Here is a 26,319-nt window from a genome sequence, read left to right as displayed (position 1 = left end):
TTCTTGCATTCTTGAAAGGGAAATGAAATTTAGTTTATTGAAAATATCATCTACATATATGGGGTGAAATTCTGAATCTAGTCTACTCTGGGAATTTTGCAATCAGCTTTCACAGAGCATGGTCCCATCCACTATGATATCATTAAACAAGTATTGAAAAGTTTTGATTTTGAGAACATGACACTGACACCTCTTGTACTCTGCAAGGATCATTAGTTTAGAGTTAAGGTCTCTGGCCTGGCCTTCATGTTTTTCAGGTGCCAAATCATTCTTGCTTAGTGCCCTGGTCCTACTGCAGTTCATTATGTTTATTCTGATTTTGCTTTTTCTCCAGCTTTAGCGCTGAATTACTCGCTGATGACCCAAGTTTACTGAACTGCATTAAAGTGTATTTCAGCCACAAGTGATAGCAAATGCAATAAGAATACCTGAGAAGTATGCTGAACTTACCTGGTACTTCCTATAAAGTGCATGGGATTCTATCATGTACATATTAAAAAATTGTGAATCGTTTGTTCTAGAGTTAGTCTTTGTCTTTCTCATCTGTCTGCCTCGTAATTTAAAGGCCTTTGTCCTCCCAAGACTATTAAATCACATAGTCCCAGTCAGTGCTTTCCTCCTGAGGGCAAAACTTCCAAGTTGTAATATCTCCATTAGGCATTTGCATTAATTAATCATCTTCACTGATTTTGTGGGGCATGGAGCACAAGGCAAATGTAATAACTACTGATCCAATCATGAGTGTGTCAATTTTTTTTGCATTTAAGTGTATTAGTTCATCTCTGATGCTTCAATAATTTTACCAGTGTAACAGTGTCTTGTCAAAAGATATCCATGAAGCACCCACAGCCTTTAGGAAACACGAACAAACGAGTGGAAATTCATGTAAACTTGGTCAAATTTGAGTGCATAAATGGGTTCTAGAATCTATATTTGTGATGCTTAAATACTGAATGACCAAATTTTTGAAGACTCCATGTGTCAGTACATATAATTTTTACTTAGGGATTTAATTTTGTTTTGTGAGGGATGTTATTGTTTTGCTGTTTGAGTTGTCTGAATATTTTCTCTTACAGTTGATTTGAAAGAATGCCTTCAGTCTGCAGAGTTTATCAGTTCCAGTGATGCGAACTTCAAAATTCTAGAGGATGGTTCTGTGTACACAACATCTGCTGTTTCTTTGTCTGCTGAGAAAAAAACTTTTACCATATTACTTAAAGACATTCAAGAACAAGTAGAAGAGAAAATACATGTTAGCTTGGTGGAAGATGAAAAAAAGGTGAGCTTCTCATTTATTTGAAATACTGTTTCACAAAGTACAGCTTCATGCTGGGTAACTGAGTTGAATTTTGGAATTCAATTAATTAGGCAAAGCACTCTGGTGTAGAGTGTATTTTTATTTAGCAGTTGTTGATTACTGTGTCACTTAAGTCAGCAGACTTCCTTTTTGAAATGGGAGATGCTAGCAAGCAGCTTAATAAGGAGTGCCAAGAATCTTAAAAGCCGTGTTTGAGGAGTTAAAGCAGATTTTATTTGTGCAAAGTATTACAATGAATGGAAAAACTCTTGGAATACTATCACAGTTATAATCAGAAGTGAAGACCTTGGAAAAACAAATGGTCAGTGGGAGAACTGGAATGGAGGGGAAAAAAGTTGGAAACACAGGACAGTAGTTAAGCAAAAATACACACAGTTAAGAATATATGTATATATTCTTACCTGTCTTTTTATCTTATAGACCCAGACACAGAAGACTAGGCATGCTAGAGATACAGTTCTCAAGCGAACCAAGAGAAGGTGGGGCCCTATTCCATCTGTTATGATAGAGAACTCCCTGGGACCTTTTCCACTACAAATACAGCAGGTATATTTTATACGTATTGTAATTTTATGACACAAGCTAGTTTTGCATGTGACTTTTATCATAAAAGAAGAACAAAAGTGAGTGCTCTGATACTACTGATGCCATTCCTGCTGTTATTCTTCTGTCTTGTTCTGTCCTGTTCATTGTGTATCTTGTGATCTTGTAGCTGGAATAACTTGTGATCATAGTTGTTGGGGTGAACTGGAAATGTGCAAAAGTTGTAAAAAGGAGGGAGGCATGCTATCAGAAGAGAGCTATTTGGCCTGGAAATCAGTGAAGTGTGTAATTATAAAAAAAAAAACAACAACCCTCCCCCCCCCCCAACATTGCCTAGAAAAAGGTTTTGTAGACACAGAGTCGGGGAAGTCTTACCTGCATGTCTGCATCCTTTCTGGAACTCGAGGTGTATACCTGTAGCATTGAAGACTGAGTATGGCCTATATTATTAAGAAAAGTACTTACTGTAAGAAAGCAAGTAGGCGTGAAAGAGAAATGCAAGAACTAAAGTTATCATAGGTCCATCTAGCCTTCACTAGATTACAGAGTGGCTGGTAGCAGATGTGTAGAGACAAGTGTAATGACAGAGTCTGTGCAGAGCAATCATTTTTCTACTAATCTTACCTTCCTAGCTTCTGGCATTCAGTAGGTAAGGAAAGTATTTGGGGAGGAGAGTGTTTATAAATAGATAACTGCTAATGTTACCTCCTTGGTGCTTGTAATGAGATCCAGAGAGGCTACCTGAATTGGCATATCTCTGGCCTATACTCTAGGTGGTCTTCTTTCCCTTCCCTCTCTTTCCCTTCCCTCTCTTTCCCTTCCCTCTCTTTCCCTTCCCTCTCTTTCCCTTCCCTCTCTTTCCCTTCCCTCTCTTTCCCTTCCCTCTCTTTCCCTTCCCTCTCTTTCCCTTCCCTCTCTTTCCCTTCCCTCTCTTTCCCTTCCCTCTCTTTCCCTTCCCTCTCTTTCCCTTCCCTCTCTTTCCCTTCCCTCTCTTTCCCTTCCCTCTCTTTCCCTTCCCTCTCTTTCCCTTCCCTCTCTTTCCCTTCCCTCTCTTTCCCTTCCCTCTCTTTCCCTTCCCTCTCTTTCCCTTCCCTCTCTTTCCCTTCCCTTCTTTTGCTTTTTCTTCTCTAGTTGCAAATCACATTCTCGATGAGTGCACTAAAACCAAAATCTCTTGAACGGGGACAGAAATAATAAGCCATCTGTATCTGAATGTGCCTTGTATGTGCAGTACTCTAGAGATATTAGATTTCAAAATAATTTTTTTATGCCCACTGTCATTTCTTTAATTGTTCAATAGTCCTAAACATTTCTGAGTTTGAATTAACTACTCCTTCTCATGTGAATGCATTACAAAGGAAGGCAGTTACATAGCAAGCTGTTCTCCTATTCTGTGAAGTTTAAGCTGCTAAAGAAGTAGAATTAAATCAAGTTTTGTTTTTGGGTTTTTTTTGAAGAGTTTCTGCTTGTGCTAAATGTGATCATGAAAAGGGGAAAAATATATTAGAATGATGCTGCTATTTTTCCTTGGGCTTAAAAATGTGTTCTTTATAGGTCCAGTCAGACACAGCTCAGAACTACACCATTTATTATTCTGCAAGTGGACCGGGAATCGATCAAGATCCAAAGGGTTTGTTTTACATAGAAAGAGAAACTGGAAATATCTTTGCTACTCGTGCAGTAGACCGTGAACAATATCCAAGCTTTCAGGTACAGGCCTAAATTGTGTAAACGCAATTAAATCTTTTTTTTTTTTCTGTCATGCATATGTTTGAAAGCAGGGTTACAGGGGAAACTGAGAACAGATAAGATCTGGAATCAGCTCTCTGTTCTGAGTAATATCTTTGGCGTTGCAGAGATGAGATCAGTGACAAAGAAATAGCTGGCCGTCTCGATCTTGAGAGTAGTTTTGCTTTTCACTTCTTAGACTCTAATTACATCATAAATGTAGTGAGATATTGGATTTGTATCACTTTTGGGAGGAGTTTGAAGTTATCCCAGTGTTTTTCAGGGAAGGTTGGAAAGGTCTGCATAAAAACAAAATCATGAGAAACTCTAGACGGCTGTGGTTTTTTGAGCCTCTCTTTCTCAAGCTGTTCAGGTTTAGTATTTTGTTAACAAGGTACACTGCTCTCTCTACTGGCTGAGAAGTGTAAGAAGGCAGTTAGTAGAAAAACAGCTTCTAAATAGTTAGGTAATTTGCAGTACCTATTACTGCACTTTATTAAATTATGTTGTAATGGGCAAATAGTTTTGCTGTTGCTCTTGATTTTGTTCTAATTTGCAATATTTAAATCTGAATTTTTGGTAAGGCTGAGAGTGCCTCATAGACACCTGGAAAAAAAAATGTGTTCAAGAGACTTGGCAAAAGCGTTTGACAGAGTTAGGGGAAAAAAAAGAAAATTATTCAAATACTTGTAGTGTGAGGAATGGAAAGGGGAAAGATTGGAAAGCATTTAAAGGTTTTGTGTTGCTGTCATCGTAAGTTATCAGTCACTTCCCCTTCCATGTGACTGAAGAGCCTGGTCTTGAGAAGGGTATGCTTGGCACGCTGTATTTCATTTTATTGACTCCTCCATTGAACTAAAAGTGTAATAATACTTCATGTTGCTTAAGCATGAAGCAAATTACTGAATTTATGTCTTACAGATCATTTGCTTTGCAACCACTCCAGATGGTTATTCACCAGAGGTACCACTTGTGCATACAATCAGGATAGAGGATGATAATGATAATGCACCATATTTTACACAGGACGCTTTTGAGTTTTCTGTCCCTGAAAATTCCAAGCCTGGTAAGAATTCTTTTAAATCAGGGAACATAGTTACCACTGCTCAACTCAATTATGTACCAGTATGACTAGGTGTAATCATGCCTTTTAATCAATTTCAGTGGGATTTCCTAAGGAGTATTTCCTTAAAGCAAAAGCTGAATTTGCAAAGAGCAGCTCAAGATTTCTTAATGGTTAGAAATTCAAAAATGCCATCTCAATCATAGTGAAAAGTATTGTTTAAAAAAGAGTTTTTTAAACGCAGATGATTCAATGTTCCTAAAATGGCGTAGGAACTTCAGAACATTATTCTTTTCATTTTATCCAAAATCTCCTGTTTCCACAAAATGTTTCGATTGATGGAACAGCAGTTTTTAACAGATTCGTTTCCTAAACAAATAAGTCGGCGGTGTTCTAAGTTGTAAAATGCCTTTGATTAAACTTACAGTACTTGTCTGAGCTGATGAACTAAGGTAGGGCTTTTCCTGGGAGAGGGTGGCAGGGGGAGAAAGTCTTGCTTCTCCCCATACCTGTAAAAGGCAGGGATTTGCCTCTTACTGACTTCACGTGTCTATGTAACAGAGGACAAAAGCAGGGAGAAAGGTGGACCCCAGAGAATAAGGAATGCAAAAGCCATGGTTTGCCATTCCTTGCTCATCCCCTAGGCTAGGGGTATAGAGTGCGGAAAGTCTAACTTGCTTCACAACAAAGGAAGTAAAGTGTCTTCCCCTTCCCCCCAAAACACCAGTTGCATTTTATTCTCTGAGCTGCTCTACTTCTTACTGGGTGAGTTACTGATTTAAAGTGAAGTTCCAAAACCACTTGGGCTATAAGGATGAAGTACAGCAGCACTCCCTGTGAGGCAGTACTGCAGTTTGAACCATGTCAGAAAGCAGCAAACCTCCCCGTCCAGCCCCCGCTGGCAACTCCTCTTCAGCTGTGTTTGGGATGCTCAATTAGAAGTCACTGTCAAAAACACTAACTGAAATCCAACCTTTTAGTCTTTCTTTTGATTATTCTTTCTGACAGCTGCAATAATTACAGCTTGGTCTAAGAAGGAAAAAAAAAAATAGCCAGAGGATTAAAATAGGCAATTTTGCACTATTATTGTATTTTTACAATTTACAGTGTTCTTAATATTATTTTCCTTTAGAGCTAAATGACCAAATAGCTGTTTTCATGTATCTAAAATAGAAATACCTGTTCAAATAATTTTTGATTATTTACAGATTTTTCTGGAACTAAAAATTGCTGTATTATGTTCACAGGTATAGTTGTTGGAAAAGTGACTGCAGAGGACAGAGATGAGCCTTATACTCTGCATACTACGTTGAAATACCGTATTGTGTCACAAAACCCACCAGTAACCCCAGCATTTTCTTTACATGGTGACACAGGTGTCATTGCTGTATTATCACCTCAGCTGGACAGAGAGGTGATCTTTCCTGAAGTATCTTTAGCTGTCATCTAGCACACACAGATAGCTTCTTAACTCTGAATTGCTGGCATGGGAATCACCAGATAAATCCTTCTGTCACCCTTTTTTTGTTTCCTTCTCTAAGGAGCTTCCAAAGCTTTCCAGAGACCTGTAATTGGTCCAAAGAGTTTCTGCATAGATCTGTCATATTTTAGCTAATCTTGGCAGGAGACCTCCCGCTGCTCTCCTATTTGACCTATGGATCAAAAATCCTATGGATTTTTATTCTTCCTCTGTCTATGAATCCCATGAGCCACTGTTTCCTCCTAATCAAGCTCCATTTGAGGTGCTTCTTGCTTCTTTACAGGGAAGATGAACCAACTTTTCTGGAAGTAGTCAGTCATCCTATACTAAACAGAAATATCTCCAGTATCTGAAACCTGAACAGTAATTTTAATTCCTAAAATTAAAGTGCAAACCATTTATTCTTATCAGCTAGCTTGCAAGTAAATAAGACACAGGAGGTTTTTGTTTTTATTTTATTTGTTTGGGTTTTTTTTGAGGGGGATAAAATGTGGGAGATTTTTTACGGTAGAAAAATTGACAGGCATGTGTAATGCAAAATAATATTTCTAGCATAAGACAGTCATTCTAGAAAAAAAACACTGCTAGGGGTGCATCTTTTTTGAGGATAACAAGAGTCATATTCTGGCATACTTGTGTTGCTTCATGGCTGAAAATCCACATTAGCAGTGTGTTGCAAAGTTGTGCACTTGCAGGAACGCTGCTCAACTTTTTTTAACAAGAGAAAAATGCGGTGACTGTGAGTATCACCATGACTTCTAAGGAAGCAATCACAGTGACTACTAAGGGAAGGAAAGCTTGAAAAATGGGTCCACTGCCTATCTTTTAAGGATAAACATGTGAAGTGGAACAAGAGTTTTCTTCACCTGAGAAACCTAATGCTACTTTCAGGCATTTGGAACTGGAGTTACTGTCTTGATTTACAAACTTGCGTGTTTTGTGCTCAGTCCCATCCTGGGTCCCCCTTCCCCAGGTTGTTCAGGTATTAATCAGGCTAAAAAAAGCCTTCAGCTGTCCTGACTCAAGTCAGGGATTTAAGTGGGCTGCTTATCAGTGATCTCCTCGGAACTGATAAGGGCACTGACTCCTTCGTGCCAGACCCTGCCAAATAGCAGACGTTGCCTTGTCATGTACAGCCCAAACAAAGGCTGATTGCAGCACCATTTCTGGTCATCCTCACTGAAATAAGACACATGCACTGAAACATTTTACCAGCTGGAAACCTAAGGGAATACTCTGCTGCTCCAAAGGGAGACATAGATAGCAGATGGAAGTGCATTGTTTGTATCTTCCAAAATATCAGGTATTGGAAAATAATGCTGACATTGTGAGAAGCTTTACTGGATACAGGATATAGCATAGACATTACTAACAGATGCTGAACTCGGTGCTGCTTAGCCACTGAAAAATATTTTACTTGTTTTCCTTTTGGAACTATAGGGAAAAAGCCTCAAAGCTAACTGCCACATTTTGTAGGAGAGCACTGAATTTAGAGCAGAGTTGGGGAACAGGAGTAAAATATTTAGTTCTACTCTTGTCGGTAACTATGTCATTAAAAAAATGAGTATGTCAAAATTCTGTATGCTTTTATTCATCTTTTCAGCTGGTACCCAGTTACACTTTGTTAGTTGAAGTGAGAGATATGGCAGGTCAGCCTTTTGGTTTGTGCACTACAGGAACAGCTGTCATTAAAATTGAAGATACAAATGACAACGCACCATCCTTTAAACAGTTACAAGTAAGTCTTTATATATGAAATGTCTGTAAAAAGGTTAAAAAAAAAAAAAGACTATTTTTATCCCCTTTCTAATTTCTTGATGGGCTGTCCCTCAAATATGAAGCCTAATGCCCTGAGACAGTTAATGCCAATATAGATGTTTGAGAATGCCCTGTTGTTTGTTGTGCTCTTTGGTAATTTGAACTATTGGTATATTAGTTGTTTTGAGTCATTTGCCTTATGTCCACTGGGAGAAAGCTTGACTCATTCATTCACTTGTGCTGCAATGCATAGTCTTAGAAATCCCATAATTTAACCATTGTCAGGGAGGGGACAGATTGATTCCTAAGCATTTGTCATGACCTCGTTACCATTTGACCGGCTTTTGGCTAATTCTGTGTTGCAAATGAAAATATTAGTGTCAGTGAAGTAGATGCAAGGATTTTCACCAAGATTTTTATACTTTTCCACCTTTTTCTTCTACAGAAGTGTTATGTAAACCCTTCTTGTTCACCAATAGCTATAACTCAGCCGTAAGTCTTTGCTTATTGCAGCCATCTGTATTATTCAGGACAGAGAGTATGTCTCAGTAACTATGTATACTCCTCAAATACCACAGGAGATTTTGTAATACGAAATTTAGGAATAATTCGTTATCCATGAGGAATACATGTACCTTATCCTTTCCTCTCACTACTGTAGAATATAATCAGTAATATTAATTCAGAATCACTCTTATCTGTGCTTCTTGAGCTTGTACAGAATAACACAGCTCTTTAAAAAAGATTCAAAAATAAGAAAAAATCCTTTCATCCTTTGCCATCCAAGTAGAGATATATTTCACCCATCTTGGCTTTTCTTCAAGTTCATGTGGTTTGTTTATATATATATTTTTAATTTACCCCAATGCCTTTTCTAATGCTCAGCTTGATCATGTTGTACACAAATAAGCATCTATAGCTGATATAACTGAAGGGAACTGTGCTAATTTACCTTTCCTGGAAGGAGAATTCTGGACTTAATTATGTCAGTGATAGTTTGAGTGTATGAAGGAGCTGAGATTTCAGCTGTGCTGGCGGGAAAGGTTTACTGTTTCACTTAGGGTGTAAGGGAGGAGTGGAGGAAGTATGCTAGTGTGTGAAAACAAAATAAATCATTACAGCAGCTTGGTAAATTGACCCCTTAGGTTTAAGTAGTCTTATTTAAATACAGTGTTTTTCAGTCCTGCATCGTGGAACAGTATTCTCTGATTTAAATTGATTTTTTTTTTTTTTTTTTTGGATACTCCAAGTATGAAACGCGAGTGGAGGAAAACAGAGTGAATGTAGAAATATTAAGGGTCTCTGTTGTTGATCTTGATGAACCTGGTTCGCCTGGCTCAGGGGCAGTGTATGAAATTATAAGAGGAAATGATGATCGATCCTTTGAAATTACAACAGACAAAAGCACGAATGAAGGAGTACTGTGTGTTGTTAAGGTAGGTAAAAATGGAACTGCTAGAGGAAAATTTATGTGTCTTCAGGTGTTGCTTTTAAAACCAATAATCTAGAACTCATTTTTATTCAAAGAATATCTGTAGCCATCATGCAAATCATGCTGTCTTCCTGACCTGAACTGTCTTCTAGAGCAGATTGCATAATGCAATGCAAGTGAGGCTTGTGTGTGGTACGTACCCTACAAAGACTCATCTTCCAGACTGCTCCTCAGTTTTGTGTGCACAGATTTCAAGAAATTCCCTTTGGTTTGTCATTTCAGAAGAGCTTGGTGCTTTTGCCTGGTTCCACAGTTGGGAATTGTTTAGACTTCGGGATGTAACTGAGGAATGCTTCATGGCTGGGTTTTTAACAGAAACGGGAGCGTGGCATTGGAGCTGAGGGATGAGCACCTCCTCCAGTCTTGTTCTGTCTGGGAGTTGTTTAAACTTACTAACTCAGCGTAAAACTCTCCAGGTTTTATTTTGCAGGGTAGTGACTTTAGGTTTGCTTTTCTGGGGTGTGAGGGAGTCCGCATACACACAAGATTATGTGTTAGTTCAGTTACTTGTTACACCCGGTACTTTACAAGTGTGAGGTAAAAGGACCACTGTATCTGTGCTCCAGCATGTCCCTTTGACTGTTCATGCCTCTTTTTCATTATCTGTTAAAACTGCATATAATAACAGGTAACTTGTAAGGAGCAGAGAAGATTGATATTAAAATTTGAAGTTGTAAATTGTAAGGTTAGAGATGCCAGTTAAATTTGGGGTTTTTATTTATTATGTTTTTTGTTGCTGGTAGTCATTAGAGCTTTTTCTAAAGCTATGTCCCTGGTATACAAACCCAGTTGAAATTTCTTATATTTAGTATAATGCTGTAATAGACTAGAGAGTATTATGACTTCAGGATATAAATAGCTCTATTAAAGGCATACCATGACCTTGGAGAAGTTGTCTGGAGAATAAATGGTAGATACTTTCTGATCAAGCCCACAAGTTCAGATGTATTTGCAATGGGTGAAGTCTTACTAGGAAATAAATGTAGGTGCTAGCAAGGAGCATGATTGGCTTGTACTGGAAAGGAAGTATATGCAACCTAAAATAATGGCCAACTAGATATGGGAGGAGAAAATCCCCTACCACATTTAATTCTTATCTCAGTTCTATTAGTAATTGACTATCAGAGTATTCATCTAAAATTCTACAGTGGTGCTGCTTACCTTATTAGGGATAGTTCCTCAGGTTCTTTTCTTTGACTAACATAGAACTTAACTTTTTTTGTTTGGGTTTTTTTTTGGTTTTTTTTTTTTTTTAAATCATGTGCATTTACTATGTCTCAACCTGGATATTCCAGAAGGCTAGCTGACTTCATTTGTACATAAATGTGGTACAGTTTTACCTATTTAATAACTGGGCAGTGAAACCAGTACCAAGTTTTGAATTGGTTTGAAGGAAAAAAACCAACACCCCACCTTTGTTACAGGGACTGGACTATGAAAGCGCCAAGCAAAGGATCCTCGTGATCGCAGTCAACAACGAGGCACCCTACATGCTGGCACCACATTCACAACAACTTTCCCAGAGCACCAGCTCTGTTACGGTGCATGTTCAGGATTTGGATGAGGGGCCGGTGTTTAAACCCTGCCAGTTACGCCTAGACGTTAAAGAATGTGAGGAGATTGGGACAAGTATCGGGAGATACCTAGCAGAAGATCCAGAAACTGGAAATAGTGAAGGCATAAGGTATGAAACATGTTACCTACTAGTTTATTGGGAGTACATCACGGGCAGGGTATCAGAAGGGGGAAATAGTTGTTGATGCTGTATATATATATGTGTGTGTGTGCGCGCATGCACACACGTTAAGTGTATATGAATACATGTATCTATATATGTACCTGTACATATACATGTGTGTGTGTATTTGAGGTCTTTAAACAAACAAATTATTCTTGACAGCTACCGGATACCACCTGGCCAATGTAATTGGATCAGCATAGATGAAAGAACAGGTGAAGTCAGAACCATTAAAGTCTTGGACCGAGATGTAGGAGAAATGAGACGAGGTCAATGCAATATCACAGTCCTCGCAGTAGACAGAAGTGAGTACTGAATGTTGCCAGTATTATTTGTGGTCTGTAACAGATGTTTATGTGCAAATTTAGTGTGGGAACAGCTGTACTGGTTCAGACCAGAGGCACACCTAGTCCATTGTCTTGTCTTTGGGATAGCTCTATCAAGTGCTTAGGGAATATTACACAGCAGGGAAAGCATTTAAGAGATCAGGATATATTCTCAATGTTTTCAAAAGTTATCTGCTCCCACTTAAAATCCTTTGTTAAGGTTTAAATTGAGAGATTTTCCTGTGGACTGTATTCTTTTTGTTTCCTGACCATTTTTTTTTTAAAGTGGTAGCACATGGCAGCTGTGAAGTTGGCAACAGAGTAGTAGGGAGAGAGAACTTTTTTTGGAAAAAAGTTGTTGACCTTGCAACTCTTACTGCTCCCTCCTCTGTTTGACTTCTTGGTGTCTTGTTTTGGAAACCCTTAATTTAAAAGGACCTCCTAAGAATAGCTGTATGCATTGCTGTATGTTATTGCATTCTTATTCTCAGTCATCTAGGTTCTGTAACGGTGTTCACACTATGTGTGGCTCAGGTGACAAGCTCTTACAATTACTGTGATAGTAAAGCAAGGGTTGTACATTCAGATTCTCCTTCTAAAACACGTTTTTGTTCTGATTTAATGTGAGTAATCATCTATTCTTTCTGATTAATTTGGGTATATGCATTAATTGTAGGAAAAGACATAGTTTTACCTCAACATCATCTAGCCAAGAAGATTAAATACACCTTTCACTTCCCAAATGCTAAATGTAGCAAATGGATTATCAAAGAAGAATGTTAGGCTTATAGGTCACACTTTTAATTCTAAAATATGTATCTTACATTAAAAAGGAAAAATGGACTGCCTTTATAAATCCAATGGCAGGATTTAGTTTGAACCCTTATGTGCTTAAACATCAGCAGAAGTAAAGAGCAGAATTCTGGAGGCTGCTTTACAGCTAGAAATTCTGACTGTCCAAAACCTGGATATTAAAATTAACTGTAAATAATATGAATATAAAGTGCTTAGAACTTCTGTTGCATATAAAGTAAATATGATATATGCATCTACAATCAGGTATTTCAAGAGAAAGTTTTAAAAAGTAGACTTGATGGAATTTCACTGGAATGCATATACAAGCATTGACCATTCCTGTATTGGAAAAAATGTAATTAGGAGGGAGAATTCATTCACTGCTTGCATGTAGACTTTGGTAACATAGTATGTGTCACTGCTGAATCCTGCTATCATGGTGACTCAGAGGGAAGAGGACAGAAAGAAGGCCACTGTTTCTGAAAGTGTTCATGTTCCCAGGGGAAGTGGGGGTAGGGAAAGTGTAATTTGTTTTCTCCTTCCAGAAGTAAAAAGGCTGGAGACCTTCACTTTCTGCTTTTGACTCCCAGTTTGGCTTAGCATCCTTTACCCCTAATTTATGGGCTCTTTCTCCTCTCATCCTCCTGTTAGAACAGTATCTGTCCCCACACAGATACACACGCTGAACAAAATACATTGTCTGCACATGCAGAATATGGAGCTTTGGGAGCTGCTGATCCATTCTACAACCAGCCAAGCAGAGAGAAGCAGCCGAGAGAGCTGGGAGAAGTCCCTCTCTCTTTTTGGCTGAATCAGCAGCTGCTCTCCACCCTACTTCTAAACTTGGATATTACAGTTGATGATATTTCATTGTGAAAGTTTGGACTAGAAATAAATATGTGAATGTTAGAAGTAAGTGCTAAAAGTAGTTATTTTTATCTCCTAGATGGAAAAACAGGCACTGGAACAATTCAAGTTTTCATCCAGCCTGGTAACAAGAATATCCCACGAATCACTAAAACCGACTATATAATGTGCAGAGACAGAAAACCAATCTGCCTTACTGCACAGGATGGTGATGAGTCTCCTTACAGCACACCCTTTGTATATCGCATAACTGACCGTAGCTTGGCTTCCATGTGGAAGATAACTCGACACAATGGTATGTTAAGACTTTCCCCTCCACACTTAGCTGTAGGTTGCCAGAGGAGACTTTGTTACTTCTCCCTTGGGTGGGCTGTAAGAATAGATTGGATGAATTTATGTTTGGAATTGGTGTAGTCAGTGGGGCTAACAAGGCAGCTCTGATGGTCTCTAGCGGTTCCTCAGTTTCATTGGCCTTACAGATCAAGAGTATGCCAGAAATAAGGGGGAACAGCTAAAGTATTCTTTATCTTGGCTGTCCTGGGTTTGAAACAGTTTGCAGAAATTAAGAAGGCGGGAATGTTGGTATCACAAAGGCAAGGAGAAGGATATTGTATTCTGCCTTTTAAAGTGTAAACAAGAATCTGTCCCCACTGTCCTTGGGTCAGCAATCAGCTGTTGTCTGAAATTACGATGTAAAAAGATTAGGCGGGAGAACAAAAGCCCATGTAATGCATTGCATCAACACCTCTGGAAAAGGAAGTATATGTTCGTAATTCAGAAGGAGTTTAAGAATGAAATGGCTAATACTCCAAAGAAAAATGCAACTTTTCTTAGGCTGCTATTATGGTGGAGAACTGGAAAACTGAAACTTTACCTAAAATTGATTAGAGGCTTACTAAAAAAATCCTGGCAGTTTTTTTTCTTAGTGCTGCTGTCAGCCAGCACATTTTTGGTGAAGCTGAGCTGGGTGAAAGAAAGCATTACTATCCCCCTTAATATATTTATATTAATTTTTATAATTTTGATAGAAGTAGATAAAGAATTTATTACCAAAGGAATCACTGTTTCCTAAAATTTGCTGGTATAAAAAGTTATAGCCAATGGTGGTTTCTTGGTGGGTGCTAGATGATGGCAACAAGAGTAGCACATACATTTGCTACTATGTTGTCATGAATTAGCCTGAAAAGCATCTGATTCTGAAGTGTTCAGATAAACATTCACTAATGAAGGGCAAAAGAGAGCAAAATCTGAGAGCAAAGACATCCAAGAGTTTCAAGGTTTATATTGGGCAAATTGAAAAAACATTTTTAGATGGTACATGTTGCTTCATATACCTCATCATAAAGCAACCATTATGTACATCAGTGCCTGTCTTGTGCATATTTTTTACAAATTATTTCTTTCACCCTTTAAAACACGTGGTCACTAATCATTGCCACTAAGCAGGGCAACAGATTAAATGGATTTTACTTCCCACTGGATATAGCCATTCCCACTGAATATAGCAATTGAGCTAAAGAGTGGAAGAGGTATAAATTAAGCTTATGATTAATTATTCCAATCACACTACCAGAAGTCCTCTTAATAAATGTTGGTTTAGTTGATGGTCTTTACTAGTAAGCCCAAATAGTGTCATTTACTGTAATGAACTGAATCAGCTTCAGAGTGTCAACTCGTATGTTGTCAGAAGGCTATATAAGATTTGCTTTTTCAGTTCTAACATTTAGAAGGTGCTGAAAGTATAAATCCTTCCAAGATGTAGTTTTGTGTCAACACACTTAAGCTAGCTTTAAACTAGGTAATGTGGAACTGGTAGCAGTGTAAGAGAAGGGAAGTTCGTGATTGCGGTCGCTTTTGTGACAACAGAGTTTCAGGTATTGTTAACATTAGATCTGGTTTTGTCTTTTTTTTTTTTTTAACAGATAATTCTGTGTATCTTTCACCAAAGGGTGATACTCCATTTGGAATATACAGTATTCCTATAAGTGTGATTGATAATGGAGGAAGGGTAGGAGAGAACCAGGTAACAGTTAACCTCTGTGACTGCGTTACTCCAACCGAATGCAATAGCCAGGCCCGTGTACTTCCTGGTGGAAATGTTACTCTCGGTGTATGGGCCATCCTTGCAATGATCTTAGGATCACTATTACTGCTGTGTAAGTATGCTTGGTGTTCTACCATGAAGTGCAAAACACTTAATTTTAAAATTAGCTGAGAGAACCTGATGCAAACTTGATTCAAACATTTCTTTTTTTATTTAGGCAGTTGTATAGCCCTCATCACTAACTTAATGTACCTGCTCTGTTTGTGTCGATATCACAGGCTTTTTGCTCTCGTCTTGTCCTGTAGTTACTGCGTGTGGATTTTTTGTTTTTTCTTTTAAGTACATTTTATGTAAGATGTTCTGTATATTCATGTTAGCAAGGCCAAAAAGCTTGCATGAACTGAAAGAGGATGAGATTTGTAGTGCTTATCAGATCTTGTCTTGAGGTAAGCATAGTGAAGTTTGTGAGTTTAGTGCTGGTTTTGGGATGCACATTCCTGTTTGTAGGAATGCTGAAGTCAGTTTCCTAGAGCTTTTTGTGGCCTTTCTTGTGTCATGGATTAAAACATGGAGTATCTGAGACATTGAATTTCACAAGGGGTTTTACAAAAGCCAGTGAAGGCCTGTGTTGAAGGACAGGTTGGATACTTCCACAACAGACCAAACCCTTGAATACATGTTGTGTTACTGCAGTTGCCCCAAGATTAACAGATTCTCAGCAGGTTAATATTGCTGTTAACCAGTGAGGCTGTGACAGTGATACATAATAGCAAAGTCAGGTCTTTTTTTTTTTTTTTTTTTTTTTTTTTTTTTTTTTGTTGGAATCAGACATAGTCTGACTAACAACATCTTTAAAAACCACCAGAGGACAAGCTACAGTAACAAATACTTCAGAGTTTGGGGTGTTTTTTTCGTCTTTTTTTTTCTTCTTTTCCATTTTTTCTGTTAATGATCAACCTGTCTTGCCTGTGTTCAGTCTCAGCTAGCTGTTCTTAGTCAGGTAGGTAGAACACTGGGACCGGCACGTGTTTTGAAGATTAGATAGATCCATGTTTTATCTAAGCAGGGCAGGTAGCCAAATTTGTGTTACAGCCCAGAGGTGGAACTTCAGATGTGGGGATGCTCAGTAGGGGGACTGTGTGAAACGTCAGCTAGGTTTGTGTCACTACCCCTTGACTGCATTCCTCCCAGATAGACCCATTATTTTTTTGTGGCTAGGTGTTACCCTGTGTATCCTCTGCTCAGTGCTGTCATGGATGTTGTCTTCCCATCTGTCAGCATCAGTAGGTGATCTGCCGTAATCACTGATGCAGATCTTGCTGACGGCTGATAGCTGCAGAAGCTAAATGAGCTTGAAAGTGGCTCTTGGCCAATTTCCACACAAGTTTCTATGTTGAAAGATCAGATTGCTCAGTGGGCAGTTAGGCAGAACTGTTCTATTCCTCGTGGGCTTCCTTATTCTTAAGCTATCAACTTGAAAAGAGAAGGAAAGAGTGGTTCTGTGTTCAGTCCTTTGTTCAGGAGAGGTATTAGTTGCTCATGATTCTTTTATACAGAGTCATTTCTGGCTGAGTCTCCATGAAAACACAAAGTAGCATTATAGGAGGAATAAGCTGAATACAAGGAATTAAATAAGATTGTTCTGCAACATAATGTTTTAAGTCCTCCAGGGTTCTGCTGACCTTTTCTGTGAAGCAGAAGTTTCTGGTATTGGGACCTTTAGCTTGCATGTTAGTTCCTTATGATATAATTTGACATCTGTGTGTTCATACATGAAAAATGTCTTATGTACAACCTTGTTGTAGGCATAAGACATGATTTTTTTTTTCCCTGGTTTTGGTCTAAAGTTTTTACTACTGTGAAATTTTGCAGTCACAGTGTTTTGATAACGGATGCTTGCATTTCTTTCAGGGAAGCCAAGTTGCGTTTTAGAAGAATGAAATAGTTCAACAGTGTAGTGAAAACTCCATACAATATTTGAAAAAATGTGTGTGTATATATACAGTTCTGAGTGTGGGCATTTTTTGGAAATAATTTTTTTTTTTAAACCATACTTGATGCTGAGGCATTTAAAAAGGCTAATACAACAAAATTCATTATCAGACAGAAGTAGATACCATTATGAGGTAAAGTTCATAGTATCTTCCTCACTTCTTTTCCATAGTAATCCTGATCACAATTTGTGGCTGCTGTGGCTCTGGGGTAATGCACAGGCATGTGACTGATGATTGCGCCAATCACAATTTAATCATTTCAAATACAGAAGCTCCAGGAGAGGAAGTGATGGTATGTTGTCTATTTGCTTCAATGTAGAAACACGCAATTAAGGTGTCCATGGCATTTCAGTTTGAGAACAGGACTACCTGCAACTGATTTAGTAAAGGAAATAAGCAATAAACGCAGGGATCATTAGTTGTGCTTTGCTATTCCACAAGAATTTGAAAATTCTTCCTTTAGGCAGAGTTGGTAGTACCATATATATTTAAACATATCCTGTACCTGTTAGCCTGGCTGCTTATAATTATAATTTGGTTGGAACTTTCAGGTGAACTTTTTAATCACTTGAGATATTTTCAACTATGAGATTAGATAGAAATTTACTATTTTGCCTATGTTGAATGTGTGCTTATGGCAAAACCTTATTGCTTTTCCTTGGAGAAGGATTTTTAAATTTAGCAGATAGTCATTGTAAATTACAGGTACAATTTCTGCCCTCCCCTGAAAAATTACCCCAAATGCAGTTGATTTTTGAGCCAGTGGTAATTGAACAGTCCATATTACTAAAATACGTTCTTGCTTTTGGCATCCAAACTTTCTTAAGATTCAGTCTACCATGAACATAGTCCAGACCAGGACTGCGTTCATATAGAAGGACTTAGCTCTTCAGACTCTTCCCCTTCTCCTCTGTCCCCCATGCCCTGACTTTGTCCTCCCCAAGAAAAGGAGATTAGTTTGAAAACCATTGCGTTCACTTCATGTTGAAAACCAAGAAATCCTAATGGTGACAAATGTCAAATTTCTTGTTGCCTGTGAAGCATAATGTGGTGCCATTATAAACTGATAATGTAGTTTTTAATGTAGTTAGTATGATCCCATACTAGTTTTTCCATATTTTACTCAGTGTACAGACTTCATGTGTGAAGAAACAGAATGAAATTGATCCATATGACCGTATATCTGGCTTAATGGGTTACAGGCTGTTGACTTTGAAAGCCAAACATTATTATCACATGATAATTTAAGAAGCTAGCATGAGGATTATAGTACAGCTTTCACTGGGATAAGGATTCAGGTTTTGGAGCTCATATCATGTTTAAATGCAGATTTATTCCCCCGCCCCCTCCCTTGTTGTAGTATCCTTTCCAGAAAACACTTATTCACCTTTATACACTAGGTACTAAGGATAACTTTTTGTTCAAAATATCACAGTGCAAAGCTGGAGACTTTTCAATTTTCAGTATTGACAGTTCCTGAATGTTGTTTCATCTTTTGAATGAAAAATAAAATAAAATAAAAAAAAACACTTAAAAAAAAAAAAAAAGTAAAAGTATCCCCACTACTCCATCTTTTTTCAGGATCACAATATAATTCCTCTACAAAATACAACTGATCAAGGAGGATATGGAATAAAAACAGGAGATCAACAAACATTTGAAATGGTAAAAGGAAGAGGACATACCTTGGAATCAGTCAAGGGAGGTGGACATCAGACTCTGGGATCAGTTAAAGAAGGAGGAGGACAGGCTATGATGGATACGTGTAGATACTCGTACTCAGAATGGCATAATTTCACACATCCTCGTTTAGGTGAAGTAAGTATTCTGAAACTTTTTTCTGGAGTGTAGGTTACGGTCAATATATGCAGACTTTTCAAGGAAGATATGTATTTGTGCTAGAAAGGTGGCTTTCTGGTTTTGGTTTTGTTTCGGTTTTCCTCCCCTTTGCTCCCCTGCATCCCCTTTGGAATATTGCCCTTTCAAAAAGTCATCCTTTACATATTTTAGACCTAGGTGTAAATGACTTTCTTCTCCTGGCTTAAACTATAGGCAATATGCTATTTTTCATTTAGAATAATTCTTTTGTGAGTTTTTCTGAGAATGTCTATTTGCTTTTATTCTAACTGCTTGCTTTGTACTAATTTAAACCTGATATTTATCTTAGCAATGGTGCAAGAATGAATGTACAGCATTAGAAATGTAGTTACTCCATCCTTTGGAGATCAAAACCTCTCACTACTTGCCTAACTAGTTATGTGTAAATCAGTCTTTTAATTTTGAGTGGATTTTAGTTGCTTGACAGGTTATTTAAACAGGTTCTTCCTCTTTTATTGTTACATACATGATTAGTAGAAATGATTTCTTTATTAAATAGTTATATTTTGTAGTCTTAATGATATAGACCAATCATGTGCATTTTTTGTATGTAGGAATCCATTAGAGGACACACTCTGATTAAAAATTAATCAATGAAAGGTAAATCAAAAGAAATTATTTTTATGCAATATGTTTAGGATAACAATTTAAGAAAATAATAAGGTGTGTTCTCTTCCTATGCAGAAGGTGCACCTATGCAGACAAGATGAAGAACAGAAGCACTCTGAAGATTATCTCCTTTCATATAACTATGAAGGAAAAGGATCCTTGGCTGGCTCTGTAGGCTGCTGCAGTGATCAGCATGAAGAAGAGGCGCTTGACTTCTTAGATCAGCTGGAACCCAAGTTTAGGACATTAGCAGAAGCATGTGTAAAAAGATAAATGTGCCTTTCACAGTGCTGAAAAAACCTGTAAATAAGTGGCTGTCATACTTTTGTGATATTAGGTATTTTGGAATTGAGGGGGGGCAGAGGCTTGTCAAAATGAATATAGACTGGTGAGAGTGTAAGTAACTTACTTTAAATGTACAACAATTTTTTTTTAATCTCTGCTAGACACAGTCCATCAAAAATAAGGGATTAAAAATACTTTTTCTCTAGGCTATGTTAATATAGTAAAGCTAGTTTCTACTTAGATTACATTTCCTATTCTTTGTTATTCCTTAAAAGGCAAAACTTGGTATTGTCCTTGTAATTAATTATTCAGCTTCAAAATTTTGTTGTATTTGGCTTTGGAGAAGGAAAGCTTTTTAACTCACTCTTTCTTTCTTTTCTTTTAATTCTGTAGAAATAAAAAAAAAAGCCGTTACTGGTGCATATCAAATACCTTGTTAATTTTTAACTTATATGAACTGAGATACAAAACACTTTTTCATTTTTCACATAAAAAATACTGATTAATACATTAGAAAACTTTATATTTTGATTGAAAATTAAATATATATATTGTATATATGTAAAATAATATTCAAAAATATATTTTTCTCCTAATGGGTTACCACCCATCAAACTTGCTATCCTAAGGGATTTATGGCATCACCACATAGGGTATCAGCATTGTATGCGAGTATATATTTTTCTTTTAAGGAAATAAAAGATTTAAAAAAATATATCAGGAAATAGGGGTAACTGTCGTACTTCAAATGAATGCAAGACAAATCTCATGTTTACTTGACATAAGTTTGTACCTCAGTTTCTTGTGAGTTTTAACATAGTTATCATTGCAGAAACGATGAACACTGCCAAGAGTTTTGTCCGGTGTAGCTACCACAACCTTTTTTACTTGCCTTGTTACAGACTTCATTAAACTGTTTCTGTAAGTAGAACTTGACAGAAGATACAGCTCAAATGGATTTAGCATACACTGCATTAATAATGTGTTTTAAAGATAGCTTTATTTGGGATGCAAAATTACACTGGGATAAACTGTCTGTTTTATGTGGTGGTTGTAGAGGTAAGCATTTACACAGATCCCTGGCAGAAATCATCTGAATCCCATTTATTATTTTACTAGATTAAGCATACATATACACTATATATATATACAAAACTCTGAAATACCTTTGGCAGATGAGAGTAGTGAGACCTGAATGCTGCCATAAGCTATTTCTGGAATTTAGCCTCTGCTTCCCAGGTATTATATATTTTGAATATTTGCACTCCTGGTTAAGTAATCTGTCCTCTGCACTCTGGGAATTCTCTTGTGCCTTAAAAGAACTCTTCCTGCCTATGAGAAACTTGTGCGATTACTTATTTCTGTTGCTATAATTCTGCTTTTTAGGTTTTGCTCTGTAAACACATGCCTTAGGGAGATATTTTTAAAAATTTACTATAGCTAATGATCTGTAAAAGGAATTATTAGTAACAACAAAGAGTCATGCTGCTCTAAATTTCAGTGCACAGCTGCTGCTGACTTCCAGTGGTTGCAGTTCATTCCACACAAATTACAGTCAGTGAAAACCCCATAGTATTATAAAAACTTACCAAAGTTACAAAATAGTACTTTTAAAGCCTTCTGTTTCACACTGTAAATGGGCTTCAGAATCTTTTTGATAAGTAGCTGTGGTTAATAACGTCATAGACCAATGTTAAATGTATTGTAGTCTATTATTTGAAAGTGGTGATGAATTCATCCTGAACTAGGTACACTGCCCATGGTAAGAGTGACAGTCACCAGCAGCAAAATACTGGATGAGAACCAAGGTATTACTAACTAACTTTATTTAAATAATGTATGCTAACTCTACACTTCTGAACACTACTCTTCTTTATCACTAACATAAATTAGTTTTGCTGTACATGGATAGGCAGATCTGTGGCTGATGTAAGTCAGGATACTCCTGCTGATGCCAGTGGAGCTATGCTGACTTTATGCCAGGTGATGATCTGTCCCCTAGTGATTTCCTTGCTTCTTTGTGCCTTGCACCTTTACTTATTGGCTATATGCTTTTTAAGGTAATGTTAATGTCTCCCCCCACCCCCCACCTTTTAATGTTTGGTGGGTTTGTTGTTATTTTTTTTTTTAAATTATATAAAAATCCTTTAGTTCAGAAGGACCTAGGATAAATAACAGAATGCACTCTCTTGAAAATTACTTGGGGGGGTGGCATAGAGAAGCCTCTGGAAATATGTTGTCTTTTCTCATGAAATGTAATAGTACTGTTCTAAAAGAATAGACCAAATTTGTATGAACTTTAATTAAATTGGCATTGGCTATTTTAAGTAGATGGTCACCAACTTTCTACTCTGGAGTTAAAATAATAACAATGTTTTCTAGTCTAATTCACCTTAAAAATGTTTTCATTTTTTTCTTTTACATTTCAGCAAACATAGATAATTAGTTACTTGCATTTTTTGTCCATTTTAAAACAAAGCACGAATTTGGAATCACTTCTACTTGTTTGTCTCATTTAAAAATTAAAGTTCTGAACTGAACCAGCTATTTCTGTAAAACAAAGAGTAGAAAGGTAATTGAGATGCTTTAAAAAAATGAACTGTAAAACATTATTTTCATTGTATCTTCCAATCATGTGAATGAAAACTGTGTAAAGCATTAAGGTTTACAAATACTAAGTACCAAATAACATTTGTGTAAAGCTTTACAAATGAAATGTTTTAGAATGTGTAATTCACTCGTTGTTACTGTCTTGAATCACCTTAAAAATTGTGAAGATTTGTTCTCTTCAACTAGTTAACTTGCAAACTATCTAGTTGTGTCAACATTATCTTAACATCATGTTTTAGGTATATTTTGTACAACAGTGAGTAATAAATTTTTTGCAAAATAAAAGGAACTTCTACAAAAACTGTTGGTTTCTTGTACATGAACTAGTTTATAAAGATAAGTATGCCTATTTCTGAAGGGGCCTGTATTTTTAAATCTTAATTGAAGTGTTTTTGCAATGTTATACTGCCATAACACTAGGAGTACTTGACCTGCAGCTGCTTGTACTGCAGCATGAGCAGTGGTGAGTTCTAGCTGAAGTTTTATAGCACAAGCTGGCCAGTTTTCTGTGGGGCTTTTTAGTGCTTCTAAAATGATCACAGAACACTTGATGAATTCAAGATCTTAAAAGTACAAAGTGTTACTCTGTCATCTCCCTGATAAGTTGCAAAAAAAATACACAGTGCCTATTTTCAAAACCTCTTAAGGAAAACCAATGGCAGCAGATAACCCAAACTTCCATGTGTTTGGCAGTCATAAAGCTGCAGGATATATTAGTATGGCAGGGACTGTATGATCCCTATGATACTATGATTGAGGGACCAGTGGAATATCGGCTTTGGTTATCTGGCTTCAAGGGAAGAGGTAAATGCACAGAATGGTTGAGGTTGGAAGGGACCTCTGGAGGTCATCCGGTCCAACCTGCCTGCTCAAGCAGGTCCACCTAGAGCTGGTTGTCCAGGACCAGATGGCTTTTGAGTATCTCCAAGGATGGAGACTCTACAACGTCTCTGGGAAACCTGTTCTGGTGCTCAGTCACCTTCAAAGTAAAAATGTGTTTCCTGGTCTTCAGATGGAATGTCCCGAGTTTCAGTTTGTGCCCATTGCCTTTTGTCCTGTCACTAGGCACCAGTGAGGCTCTGTCCTCTATGCGCCTTCCCTTCAGGTATTTATATAAATGATAAGATGCCCCCTGAACCTTCTCTTCTCCAGTCTAAACAGTCCCACATTCCTCAGCCTTTCCTCATAGATGAGATGCTCCAGTCCCTTCAACATTTTCATGGCCCTTCATTGGACTCCCTCCAGTATGTCCCTCTCTCTCTTGTACTGAAGAGCCCAGTACTGTGCACAGTACTCCAGATGTGGACTCACTAGTGCTAAGTAGAAGGGAAGGATCACCTCCCTTAACTTGCTGACAATGGACCTCCTAATGCAGTCCAGGTTGCCATTAGCCTTCTTTGTGACAAAGGCACATTGCTGGCTTGTGTTCAACCCAGTGTCCACCAGGACACCCAAGTCCTTTTCTGCCAAGCTGCTTTCCAGCTGGGTGGCTTCCAGCATGTATTGTTGCATGGGGTTGCTCTTCCCCAGCTGCAGGACTTTGCATTTCCCTTGTTGAACTTCATGGGGTCCCTGTTAGCCCATTTCTCCAGGCTGTCAAGGTCCCTCTGAATGGCAGCATGACCCTCTGATATATCAGCTACTTATCCCATTTTTGCGTCATCAGCAGACTTGCTGAGGGTACACTGCCCCATCATCCAGATGATTAATGAAGATGTTAAACAGGACCGGACCCAATATTGACCCCTGACTGCTAGTCACTGGCCTCCAACTAGACTTCATGCTGCTGATCACCAACCCCTGGGCCTGGCCTTTCAGCTCATTTTCAATCCATCTCACTGTTTGCTCATCCAGCCCATACATCAACAGCTTCTCTATGAGGATCTTATGTGATACAGTGTGAAAGGCCTTACTGATGTCCTGGTAGACAATGTCCACCGCTCTCTCCTTATCTACCAGGCCAGTAATTTTGTCACAGAAGTTTATCAAGTTGGCCAAGCATGACTTCCCCTTGGTGAAGTCCTGATGACTTTCTTGTTGTTCATGTACCTGAAGAATGGTTCCATCACCTTCCCAGGGACTGAGGTGAGGCTGACCAGCCAGTAGTTCCCTGGGTCATCCTCCCTGCACTTCTTGAAGATAGGAGTGACATTTGCTTTCCTCCAGTCTTTGGGCACTTCTCCCAGTCGCCATGATCAATCAAAGATTGTCAAGAGTGGCCTTGCAATGACATCTGCCAGCTCCCTTGGCACTTGTGGGTGCATCCCATCAGGGCCCATGGACTTAGGTATGCCTGGTTTGCTTAAGTATTCCTTGACCTGATCATCTTCCACCAAGGGTACATCTTCCTTCAGCCTTTCCTGTTGGTCTGTGAGACCTGGGATTCCTGAAGGACAGTCTTACTAGTAAAGACTGAGGCAAAGGTGGCATTCAATACTGCAGCCTCTTCCATGTCCTGTGTAATCAGGTGCCCTGTTGAGCAATGGGTCCACACTTTCCCTAATCTTCTTTTTGTGACCTATGTTCTTACAGAAACCCTTCTTGTTGTCTTTGACATCCTTGGCCAGATAAATTTCCATTTGGGCTTTAGCTGTCCTAACTGCATCCCTGGATTCTTGGATGTTGTTTTCGTACTCTTCCCACATTACCTGTACTTGCTTCTACCTTCTGTGTGCTTTTTGTGTTTGATTTTTTGATTTTTTTGTAGGCCTCCTGGCATTTTTGCTTGACTTCATATTCATTGGGATGGAGCTTTCTTGAGCTTGAAGCAGGTGATCCTTGAATATTATCGAGTTTTCTAGGACCCTCTTCCTTCAGGTCCTTATCCTGTGGGGCTCTTTCAAGCAGATATTTGAAGAGACCAAAGTCCGCTGTCCTGAAGTCCAGCTTTTTCCCCTCCTCTGTCCACTCAGGATTCTGAGCTCCACCGTTTTATGGTCACTGCAGCCAAGGCTGCTGTCGACCTTCACATCCATGATAAGACCGTCCTTGTTGGTGAGTATGAAGTCCAGCAGAATACCTCCCTCGCTCCTCTACCACTTGTGTCATCAATGCTCTCCACGAACCTCCTGGATTGCTTATGCCCTTCTCTGTTGCCCCTTCAGCAGATATCAGGGTGATTAAAGTGCCCCATGAGGACCAGGGCCTGTAAAGGAGAGGCTGCTTCTAGCTGTCCATAGAAGGCCTCACCCACTTGTTCTTCCTGCTCAGGGGTCCCATAGCAGACACCCACTACTTTGTCACCCATACCAGTCTGCTCTGTAATCCTTACTCATAAGGTCTCAGCTGGCAAGCAGCAAACTTCTCTAGACAACAGGTCGGGTTGGCAGGTGTGGGAGTGTCCGTCCCTTGCCGTAGGGAGTCTCCCACTGCTGTCACTCGCTGCTTCCTCCGGGTGCTTCTGCGTGGCTCAGGGTCAGTCAGCCCAGAAGCTTCTCTTGACAGCACACCTGATTCCTCCTCAGCTCTGAGGGCAGCAAACCTGCCTCAGTATTCACCTGCCGTCCATATTCAGGCAATGGACGCGTTTCAGCTATAGCTTATACGGAAGGTTCCACTCCTTCCAGCTCTGTGTTATCTGATGCTGTGGGGCCTGTAAGGGGAGGAGGAGAGCGGGCACACAGGCAGCGTGGAGGGGGTCCGTGTGTCCTGGCACCCCAGGCTGCCTCGTGGAGCAGCAGGTGCCAGAGGGCTGAGGTCAGCGTTTGTGTGCTGGCCATCCTTGTGACACAGAGGGTTGTTACAGCCACAGTGCTGAGTGCTGGGGCAGCTGAGCTGGGAAGAAACTGGCG

At 38.7% G+C, this 26,319-nt stretch overlaps 1 protein-coding gene across 1 annotated transcript; it reads left to right on the top strand.

The window, feature by feature from the left end:
* The first annotated feature begins 1,743 nt into the window (after positions 1-1,743).
* LOC126047186 (desmocollin-2-like) lies at positions 1,744-20,149 on the top strand. Its single transcript, XM_049820475.1, has 13 exons — positions 1,744-1,864; positions 3,416-3,571; positions 4,511-4,655; positions 5,900-6,066; positions 7,736-7,870; positions 9,141-9,326; positions 10,807-11,066; positions 11,283-11,425; positions 13,188-13,403; positions 15,031-15,264; positions 17,317-17,438; positions 18,728-18,964; positions 19,709-20,149. The coding sequence occupies exons 1-13, from the start codon at positions 1,820-1,822 to the stop codon at positions 19,904-19,906; spliced, it is 2,244 nt and encodes a 747-aa protein (XP_049676432.1). The 5' UTR covers positions 1,744-1,819; the 3' UTR covers positions 19,907-20,149.
* Positions 20,150-26,319: the final 6,170 nt, after the last annotated feature.

Source organism: Accipiter gentilis, chromosome 2 (assembly GCF_929443795.1).
Source record: "Accipiter gentilis chromosome 2, bAccGen1.1, whole genome shotgun sequence".
In the NCBI taxonomy this organism is placed as follows: domain Eukaryota; kingdom Metazoa; phylum Chordata; class Aves; order Accipitriformes; family Accipitridae; genus Astur; species Astur gentilis.
Note: the sequence above shows the minus strand (reverse complement) of the source record. Positions and strands in the feature narration are given on the sequence as shown.